We start from the raw sequence: 10,574 nt of genomic DNA on the forward strand, positions 1-10,574 counted from the left end.
GCCCTTGGCGGGACCTTCGACAGAAGATTGAAAAGGCGTTTGAAGCTGGGAGCCACGTTTGCTAATATGATTGTAAAGGATGTTTGTAGAGGAAGTCCGGCGTCACACTCGAGCGGACGTGACTGTAAGTAAAAACCCTGTCAAAGGCTGACGGTAGGATAGGGGACCAGGAAAACTTGGAGAGCTGAGGTCGTGGGGTGATGCGGGGAACTTTGCGACCAGCGAAAAGAAAAGGCGAGTAGAGCCCTTGGTGTCTATTGACTCGGGTTTAATTCTTGACAAAAGACCAGTCTCAACAAATGCCCAAACAATGCTGGGGTTTCCAAACAATGTCCAGACGTGGTAAAAGCTGGAGTGTTGCCCGACTTTGGAGCTCAATTGCTGCGAATTACGTCACTGAGCTAGGCGACCACTCAACTGTGAGCTACTTGGGGCACGAGCCACACACACAGCGCCCGCTGACGTGAACAATGAACGGGAACTCTCTCGCAGTCCTGAAAAATCACCAAATATTGTATTACACTGCTGTTAACGGGATATCACTGTGACTTCTACCTCCTCTTGAACGACTTCTTGCCAGCCGGCCCCTTCGTCTTGGGCTTCTTCACCTTGGAAAGGTTCAGGACCGCCCCCTTTCCAGCTCTCTCTTCCTTGCCCTTCTTCCATGTCCTGCCTTCCTTCATTTCTTGCTTGGCATCGAGCTTCTTCTTATCCTTGTTGCTCAGCTTGCCTTGGCTCTTCTTCTTGAGCTGTTCCCTTATGCCGTTGAGCTCTTCGCGGCCCGCAAGTTTGGCGGCTCTCTTGTCATCCTGGGTCTCGAACCATGTACGCTTGGGTCGCGAGGCGATCTCCTCTTCGTACTTGATCATGTTCTCACCCTTCTTGACCTGCATCTCCACTTGTTGAAGTTGCTTCTCCTCCTTCTCTTCCTGCATGATCTCCTTGATCTCGCCCTCCATCTCGTCAATCTGATCTTGCCACTTGTCGGCATCAGATGCCTCGATGATTCTGCTGGTAATCTTTGCGCCCTGAGCCTTACCGGCCCTGACAGCCGCCTTGACAACCTTGCGGTCGGGCTCGGCTGCCAGCGTGAGGGCAACGCCGCTACGGCCCGCACGGGCAGTACGACCGATACGATGGATGTAGATTTCCAAGTTTTGAGGGGCCTCGTAGTTGATGACAGTGTCAACACCCTTGATATCCAAACCACGAGAGGCCAAATCTGTAGCTAAAAGGAAATTGACCTTGCCGTCTCTGAATGCTTCAACACTAGCAATACGCTGCGATCTATCAGTATCATGATATTAGTCAAGACCAAGAAGAGAACATACCTGTGCTTGGTTCATGCTGCCGTGAAGCTCTGCGCAGCTCATGCCTAAAAGACCAAAGATGATGCGAGTCTCATGCGCAATCTTCTTTTGCCTGAAGAAAATAATGACGCGCTCTGTGTAAAGGGTCTTGCAAATGTGTACCAGGTATCCCATACGCTTCTTCTCACGGCCCGGCCGCAACCGCACAAACTCTTGTCTGAGGTTGCTGGCAGTCTTCTTTTGAGAATCAACCTGGATGCGGACAGGCTTGTTGAGACCGGCACGAATGAGCCTGTCAACGGACGATGTCATGGTGGCCGAGAAGAGCATCGTTTGCCTCGACTTGGGGAGGGTGGTGAGAATTTCGTTCAGTTCATCCGCGAACCCGTCTTCGAGCATTCTGTCGGCCTCATCAAGCACCAGAATCTCGACAGTCTCAACAGCAAAGCTGGCAGAGTTGCGCATATGATCAATGAAACGACCAGGGGTGGCGATGACCACATCAGGTCTCAGGCGCAGCTCCTGTTCTTGAACCTTCAAACTAAGACCACCAACAGCCAGACAGAACTTGATGTCTGTGTGCGATGCCAGCTTGACACCGACAGCGTGGCACTGAATGGCCAATTCACGCGTTGGCGCCAAAATGACGACTCTGGTTGTCGCAACCTTCTTTGACCGGTAGAGGAGACGCTCGAGAATGGGTACGAGGAAGGCACCCGTTTTACCGGAACCAGTCACGGCACCACCGACAACATCCTTGCCCATGAGCGCGATTGGTATTGTCTTGGACTGAATTGGCGTGGGTTTTGTGAATCCGACCGAGTTCAGACCCTTGAGAATAGGACGGGAAAGCGACATCTCAAGGAAGGAACTGTGGACGCCCTTTTCTTGCTTGACGTCGTCCTCATCGGCAAAGAACTCTTTCCTCTTAGCAGCCTCCTCGGCATCTTCTTCATCGTCTTCGGATTCGGAGTCTTTCTCGTCGTCGGGGTGATTGATGGGTGTCGCGACCGAGTCATTGTCCGAAGCAGCATCGTCGTCGTCGTCGGCCTCGCCATCCTTCTCCTCGTCCTCATCCTCAGAATCGGAACCGTCTTTTGGCTCCTCCTCCTCCTCCTCGACATCAGACCCCACGCCCATACCAAAGCCATCCTCCGCCAACACCTCATCATCATCGTCGTCAAGGTCCACTTCCGCAATCTCCTCATCCTCTTCTTCCACTTCCTCCTCCTTCTCCTCCTCCTTCTTCTTTCCAGCCTTGGCCTCCTTCTTCGCCCTCCTCCTCTCAATGATAGCATCCAAATCAACCATAACCTTATTCTCGCCCCCCTTGAGCATATTCTTCTTCGCATCGTCAAAACCCCACGCGCCGTCGAATTCTTCCCCAAAGTCGTTCACACCTTCGAGCGCAAACTCAAAGTCGGAATCCATAGCGCCATCATCCCAAACAGCCTCCTTGTCGTCCTTCTCCTCCTCTTCTTCCTCATCCTCCCCCTCCTGTCGTTGTTGCTTCTTCCCCTTCTTGCCCTTTTTCTCCTTCTTCACAGTCTTGGTCTTCTTTTTTGGCCGAGCGGCGGCAGCGGCAACCTCGACGTCCTCCTCCTCGTTTGGGATTTCCTCATTGTCGGAGATGGTGAGGATGAAGTCGTCGTCGACGGTTTTTCTCTTCTTTTGAACGGGCGCCATTTTGGTGGTGTGAAATTGGATTTTATTTGCCCGGTTTTGGCTTGGTCGGAACAGTGTTTGGAGATGCTGCGAAAGACTTGCTGCAAGGTCAATTGCTGGTGGGGCCGAGTTGTTCAAAAATTTGGGACAGGGAACTTTTTCTGCCGGGCGGTGGGGCGATAAGATGGTTGGGTGTGGGTGATAAGACCTATATCTGGAATTTGCTACCAATTGCTTTCCAAATTGCAAAGGGGGCAATGAAAAAGAAAGAACCTCTTTTTGAATGCACTGAGTTTTCTTATTCAGGAACCGCAAAATGTATGCGACAAGTTGTGAGCTCGTTTTGGAAAAGATTCCTCACCTCGAATTCAAAGATCAGTCTCCACTTAGCAACGCAAGGCTGGGCGTCCCCACAACAGCTCGCCCCACCTGGCGCGCATGCGCATCATTGTTCACTGACAGAGCGTCCAGCCTCTCTCACAACTCATTCCAGAGATCATCACCAACTTAACTTTCGAGTATACCCACTACAAACAACGTCGCACAACCAAGCTTTTCCCCCTTCCCACTGTCAAAATCAATCAACATCAACTCCCACCACTTTCTCAACTCTCCCCCCGTCTTTTAACCCACCTATTTTCCGCTCGACCACACCACTTCCCATTTGGCCAAGATGGCACCCGTAACCTCCGACCTCCCCCAAGTCCAAGGTGACCCCCCTTTCCCTTTCCCTTCCCTTCCCCCCTCCCGTCCCATTTACTAACCCCCCTTTCTCTTCCAGACTCCGTCTCAACAACCCTAACCCTCCTCTTCCAAACCCTAACCAACATCTCCCTCTACGACTCCGCCGGCCGCCCCTCCGCCCCGGTCCTAGCATCCGACCTCACAGCCCTAGACGACTCCCTCCTCAAAGTCTCCCGCCTAGCCAACGCCCTCCCCCCCTCCGCCGTGCCCGGCATCCCCCTTCCCCTCATGGAATACGTCGAAAACGGGCGAAACCCCGACATCTACACCAGAGAATTCGTCGAGCTGGTCAGGAGGTTGAACCATCTCACCAGAGGCAAGATGCACGCCTTTCGAGATTTCAGGGATGTCCTCGCGAGAGAGATGGCGGCGGCTATGCCTGAGGTGAAGGAGGATGCGATGAGGGTGGTGGAGGAGACGGGAGGGAAGGGGCCGGTTTTGTTGGGAGACGAGGAGGGGAAGACGGAGGGGAGGTGATGCGAAGGGATGAGATGGGAATGGCTCAAGGAGTAGCGGTTGTCGAGTGGTGGGGGGGGAGATGCTCAGAATATTGGGTGATATTTTTTGGCGTTTGGGAAACAGGGCAAAGATACCAGCGCATATGCAGGCGCAACTTTTGAGACTGGGATGATTTGGTTTTCGGCGCATTTGGCAGATTTGATATGTTTAGGGACAGTCACTCGCATAAGAGGGCAGAGACAAACAATCAAGAACAATTATTCAACTTTGTACATCATATATCAAGTATAATCCTGGCCGCCTCTTCCCTCTCCATCTAGCCCCTTTTGATCCCCTCCCAAAACCAGGATATCACCCGCTTGCTTGCTCAATCTAAACACCAGCAAAGACAAGACCCTCCTACATCTAATGCTGATACAAACACCGAACCCGCCAACTCAGCAGAATGCCTGGCATGGAAGACGAAACAGAAAACCGAGTCGAACCACCAGCGACCCCTCTAAATTATTCCACAATAGAACAAACAACTAACAGAATGTATAAAAGCAAAGCTCTTTCTTCCCTCCCAATAAAATAATTACGTTTTACCCTTCCTCCCCTCCATTAATTCTCCGCCACCGCCTTCAACGCCACATTCAAAGGCACTATCTTCAAGCTCCTCGCTCTCCTCAACCCGCCACCCTTGTGACTTCCCGAGCTGCTGCTTCTTTGCGGCTCACCAGCTGACTGTTGTTGTTGCTGTTGCTGTGAGGGCACCACCGTCCTGGTGGGACTGGCGCTGTCTCTCCACTTTCTGAACACGGCTTTCAAGTCTCTTGGGATACCCTCCAACACGACGGTGGCAACAGGGACAAACGGTCTGTCCTCCATGCCGGCGGCAAGTATGGCGTATTCTTGAGCAAAGTCCAGCGCGATGTGGAAGGCGGCGTATTGTGACTGCGACTTGCCTCCGACGATGATGTAGATTTCGAAAAAGGCGTCGAGGACGTAGATCTTGGATGGCGACAGGTCTGTTTGGCTAAAGGGTGACAGTTCCTCGATCTGGAGCTATGTTAGCATGGTAATCCAGCGATTCAAACCAAAGCATAATCATACCTGTGTGCTGCTGGAGGCATCGGCATTGGCAACAAACAGCCTGTTGCTGTATCTTCCATAATTCGTCTTCAGCCTCCAGTGATCCGCCGAGATAGGCCGCGTGTTGGTGGTGGCCCCTGCCCCAAAGAGAGCCCAGAATCTCGGAGTCTCATAGCCCTCGTCGACCTCGGCCAGATCGCCCGACAACGCAAACTCCATGCCCACCAATCTCGCACAACCCAACTCCTCCATGTCACTGCCTTTGCCCTTCCAGAGAGTACACTTGCCTTCCTGGGTGATCAGGTAAGGAAAGCCAGAGCACAGACTCAGAGGCGAGAAATCAACCTCATCGAACGCAACCTGGCCGTGGTACCGCCTGCCACAGAGCATGTGCGGCGCAAGCGAGTCGTATTTGTTGCTTGATCCACGTCGAACAATGATAATGCCGCCGAGAGCCTGCAGAAATTCGGAGCTCTCCTTGCCCTGTGTTAATTTGATGAGCTTGCCGCCAAAGGAGCGAGCTTCCCTCGCCGCAAAGAGGTACGTATCCTCCACGACAGGCGAGGGAACCTCGTCGCCAGCCCAAAAGTAAATTTCATTCACGTTCCTCCCAGTGCTGTCAATGAAAGAGTGGGGGCAAATGTACATCTCACGCTCGAACAAGACCCGTTCGTGATGTGGCGGCACAGGTATCTTTTTGCCCTCTGGGGTCAGTTGGAAAAGCTGGGCCAGCTGAGTGCGAACGGGCGCGGTCGATACCGGCCGCTTTACGAGAATCTCGGCCGCGTCGGTAGTGTACTTTCGCCGAGGACGCTCTGAGCCAAAGAAATCGGTAAGCATAGACGAAACATCCGAAGCATGCTTCGTAGGAGACCGGAAAGAAGGGGATTGTACAAGAGGTGGGGGGGACGCGACCGTCCGAGGAGGCGTAGATGTGACCGCGGGAGGCTCGGGAAGAGGCCTAGCGCCCTTGGGGGGCACTCTAGGTGGTCTCTCGAATTCTTTGGTGTCTTTTCGAGGTGGCTTTGGGGCCACGTCCGACTGTGTCAAGCCCAAGCCGACTCCGTCACCAAGCACTGGGGGGGTGCTCTTGATGGGCGCTGATGGCTCGAGCTGGGGCCTTTCGCTCAACAACTGCTTTCCGGCCGAGGGACTAGCCAGGCCCGAGAAGCGGTCTTTGGACGGTGAGGACGACCGCAAAGCGAGAGGCTCGGGTTGCGGGCTTGCAACGGCGGTGAAGCTCTCTTTGGCAGGTGAAGCGGGTCGTGACTTCACAGGCTCGGGCAAGATAGTGGCCTGGTCTTGCTGATCCATAAACTTGGAGATCCTCTTCATATCGAGCTTCTTTGGGCTTGACGGTGCGGGTGTAGCGTCCTCCTCAGCGGCACCCAAGGCCTGATTCTTGGCCGCAAGGGCAACTACCTGGTCAAACACCTTGGTTGGAGAACGGGAGCGGGTTCTGACAGGAGTAGACACAGCTGCTGGTTCTTCGGCAGCTTGCTGACCCTTAGCAGCAAGGGCTGCAAGCGCTGCAGCCTGTTCATGAACTTTGGTGGTGGATCGAGGGCGGTTTCTGATGGGAGCAGAGGCCGGTGGAGCCTCATCCTCGGCAGGCTTTGATGCTTGTTGACTCAATGCCGCGAGTGCTGCCACCTGTTCATGCACCTTGGTCGGCGACCGGGCTCTGGTTTTAACAGAAGGAGATCCAACCAGAGAGATGGGTTGGCCGGTAGGCTCAGCTTCCACTTTCGAAGCCCGGCTGGAAGAATCAACGAGTGCAATGACCTCTGCAACAGACTTTCGCCTCTGCAGAATGAACGACTTACGCCGTTCCGCAACCGACTCACTGTCTGTCTTGGAGCCAGAAAACCTGTCCGGCTTCGGGGATGTCACTGGCTTCTCGGTCTTCGAGGCTGCGGTGTCATTCTCGGCCGTCGCAGAGCTAGCGAATCTGGAAGGCTTGGGAGAAGTGACTGGCTTGGCCGGGGGCGGAGCGGTGGCAGCTTCCTTGTTCAAGTCGGCAGACGATTGCTTCTCCACAGGTTGCTCAACGGCCTTTGCAATACTGGACGGGGCCTTCCTCTTAGGACCACGGGCTCTACCCTTTGTCATATGAGTCAGCTGAGGCCCAGGCTTTGTGGGTTCTTCTGTTGCCGCAGCTTCTCCGGAGTCAGGGCTAGCAGACGCCTCTGGGCTCTTGGCTGGGCCCGAAGCTCCTAGCGGACCTCTTGCTATGAGGCCTGCCAAAGCAGGATTGAATCTCTCTGCTAACCCTCCAACACTGCCCCCACTTCGGCCACTAAGCCTCCCGGGCAGTGTCGTTTGTTTTGTAGCCGTTGTTGGCTCAGCTTCTGGAGAAAATTTCGAGGCTGTTGATGAGGAGATTTCTGGCTTGGGGGAGAAATAGCTGGTGCGATTTGAGCTGGCAAGCCCAGGGGATGCCTGAGGTAATTCCGGAGGGGAAGGCTTGGAGAAAGTACCAGTTCGGTTGAGCTCCAACTTCTTGACCAGGCCCTCGGGAAGTGACTTTTCGGATGCAGAGCTAAGTTCTCTTATGACACCCCGCCCTTCTTCTTGTGCCTTTTTGAAATCCTCTTTTTTCTTTAGGATAGCGTCTTTGAACTCGTCCACACGCTCCGTCTTTTTGGGTCCGCCAGTGATGCTCAAGCCTCTTTTGCCTCTTACAATGTTGTCCTTGAGTTCATCTGGAGCCACATAATTCTGTGTCTTGGTCCTGCGCAGGCTTCCAAACACAGTCTTGAGCTCATCTACAGCTTCTGATGACTTGTTAGCATCGAAGGCCGGAGAGCGGTGCTTGAGATTGGCGCGGAAATCATTTTTCGACGCTACCTCAGGCTTAATCTTGGCTGGTAGGCTGGGGGCAGTAGTCTCAAAGGCCTCGTTTGTTGGTGATGGTTTTCTGAGGTTGTTACGGAAATCGCTGACCGGCGCTTTATCGCTCGTCGCAACTGCAGGAACAGCCGGGAACGAGCTCAGCGCGGATGGTTTCAGACTGGCTCCCATGGGAGTGGACCTCATAAGTCCGTCGGTCTTCACTTCAGCCTTCTTCAAGAAGGATGGGCTTCGTAGCGGCTCCGCGCTCGCGCTGATCACTTTTTGCGCCTTGGCCTTGTTCAACTCTAGCATCCAGGCAGGCTGGTTTGGTGCAGGGGTTGGGGCAGGCTTCGCTTTGGGGGACTCTGGTTTGTTGAGAGCAGCCTCAAGCCAGCTCGAGCTTTTGGTGGGACTCCATCTCCGGGGATCCATTGTCTTTGAAGGGCTTGTTGGAGGGGTAGTTTTTTCAGATTCCTCCTGTTGCTCAGCCTTTGGCTGTTGTGGGGTCTTCGCTCCGGCCGGGAAGTCTTCCTCTTGCTGTAGCTCCTTCTCTTCCTTTTGGTCTTCCTGTTGAGCCTCCGTCTTCTCTGCCTCCTCTTTTCCATAGCTCGAAGTAGGTCTTGAAAGGGGGGTCGACGATCCCTCTCTGAACAGCATGCTAGTAGGACGAGGGCTGGCCCTAGGAGACACCACGGAGTCGGCACGTTGCAAGCCCCCTGGAGAATTTACACTCCACCGCTTGACGCTATCGGAACGCTTCATCATGGCACTTTGCACAAATCCACCCATTCCTTTGGTGGGAGACCCGGTTCTTGCCGGCGATGTCCGCCCAGGTGATGCGATAGAGTGACGATTAGATGTTGGGGTGTCAGGTTCTCCGAATGCATCGCTAATTGGGGGCTCGAGACGCTGGGCGCTTGTGATAGGGAGGGGCGATCCGAGCTGCATGGGCAGAGTCTGAGACTCAGGTCGAGGGCTATCCCTTGGGGAGTCCGTTGTGGAGGGACGAGACATGCCGGGAAGCTGGGTGCGTGCAGATGAAGTGACATCAACCATATCTTCGTCCTCGACCTGAGTCTTCCTGAATGCTCCCGAGCCGCGGCCAGGGTCGGCCGTCTGCCGAAACCAGGAGGGGTCCTTGCCAGCCAGGGACTGCGCAATCTGGTCTCTCGAGAGGGTTTCCTCGGCCGGAGGTGCCGGTTCGGAGAGGTTGGGCGAGTTTCGAGCGGCGTTCTCAGCAGCCACCATTGATAATGGTCTCATCTTGATCCGATCGGAGGTTTGTGACCTAGGCCTTCTTTGCCACGAAAGGGGAGATCGGGCAGAAGCGACACCGACAGATGGCGAAGTTACAGAGACACTCGTTCGCTTGATATCGGAGTCGAGGGGGGACTCGTTTTCTTTTGTTGGTGAGCTCGATAAGTCGGTTACGCTATCCGTAGGCTCATCCGATGATGATACACCCCGCGGCAGTGGGCTTCCTGAACGCTCGAATGCAGGAGAAGGCAAGCTTGTGCCATCGGCAAGCGACGGTAGACCAATTCGATGCGAGGTAGGTGATGGCGTGTTGGCTGGGGAAGACTTTTGTGGTGAAATCGATCTTGCGCGTTCTGTGAAAGCAAAACAAACAAAACAGTTAGTTTAGCTCCCTAGCATGTGTGTACAACCTCAACTTCGGAGCCGGCGGGTGGAATTTTTGGCGACGTCACAGTGCGCCGAGGGTCGAGAGGTCGGAAATTCCACAGCAGCACGACAACGGCGGTCCTAGCTGGCTGTTTCTTCCCGTGGGCTGAGCAAGTTCGGACGGTGGAGGGGGGTGGTCGGTGGTCGGCGGGATGGCGATGTGCGTGTGGGAAGTCAAATCAGAACAACGGATTGGCTGCGTACCTGCACGTCGGGCCTGTCGCTCTCTCTTCTCCTGCAGGATCCTCTCCTCGAGTTCTCGCGAGCGTGCCTCGTCCTCTTCTTCGCGTCGCTCCTTCAACAACTCGACTGACCGCAAAAAGTCGGAAACCTCGTCAGACATGGCGTCGTCCTGTCTGCATGACACGCACACGGGGGAAATTAGATTAAAGATGTAAACAATAGGGAGAGCGCTTCGGCGCGGCTCTGTGCTGTCGGGGCCCGGGGCAGTATCACCAAATCCACGACGGGCTGGTGTTCGCACTTCAAGAGCTTCAAGGAATAGGTAGGCACAAGCAGGAAGAGAGTATGTAGGGTCCTGGAGGGGCACTTTTGATGGTCTCAAACTGGAACCGGACCGGCAGCACGGGACAACACTTTGGACGCATGGAGGCTTGGGACGGGAACCTGGCATCGGCCCTGTGGCTCCACTGCAGCACTCTCCGCCTACTGATAGGCTGCCCGGAACTTGTCTCAAAGCCCCCTGCGCAGCTCTCCCGGCGGCGCTCTGACCACATCAACGGCAGTGTCAACGAGGATGCTACCTCGACATAAAAGCCATTGTTTCAAAAACATACTTCCGTA

At 54.5% G+C, this 10,574-nt stretch overlaps 3 protein-coding genes across 3 annotated transcripts; 1 reads left to right on the plus strand and 2 right to left on the minus strand.

The window, feature by feature from the left end:
• Positions 1-427: 427 nt before the first annotated feature.
• DRS1 (nucleolar DEAD-box protein required for synthesis of 60S ribosomal subunit) lies at positions 428-3,327 on the minus strand. Its single transcript, XM_062893127.1, has 2 exons — positions 1,332-3,327; positions 428-1,280 (listed from the first exon to the last, which is right to left on the minus strand). Exons 1-2 carry the CDS (start codon positions 2,994-2,996, stop codon positions 552-554), a joined length of 2,394 nt encoding a protein of 797 aa, XP_062739034.1. The 5' UTR covers positions 2,997-3,327; the 3' UTR covers positions 428-551.
• Positions 2,049-4,476, plus strand: NUT2 (RNA polymerase II mediator complex subunit). Its single transcript, XM_062893126.1, has 2 exons — positions 2,049-3,685; positions 3,757-4,476. Exons 1-2 carry the CDS (start codon positions 3,649-3,651, stop codon positions 4,194-4,196), a joined length of 477 nt encoding a protein of 158 aa, XP_062739035.1. The 5' UTR covers positions 2,049-3,648; the 3' UTR covers positions 4,197-4,476.
• QC762_702710 (uncharacterized protein) lies at positions 4,427-10,551 on the minus strand. The gene is made up of 3 exons (XM_062893125.1): positions 9,975-10,551; positions 5,274-9,697; positions 4,427-5,219 (listed from the first exon to the last, which is right to left on the minus strand). The coding sequence occupies exons 1-3, from the start codon at positions 10,402-10,404 to the stop codon at positions 4,782-4,784; spliced, it is 5,292 nt and encodes a 1,763-aa protein (XP_062739036.1). The 5' UTR covers positions 10,405-10,551; the 3' UTR covers positions 4,427-4,781.
• Between the last annotated feature and the right edge of the window lie 23 nt (positions 10,552-10,574).

Source organism: Podospora pseudocomata, chromosome 7, assembly GCF_035222375.1.
Source record: "Podospora pseudocomata strain CBS 415.72m chromosome 7, whole genome shotgun sequence".
Taxonomy (NCBI): domain Eukaryota; kingdom Fungi; phylum Ascomycota; class Sordariomycetes; order Sordariales; family Podosporaceae; genus Podospora; species Podospora pseudocomata.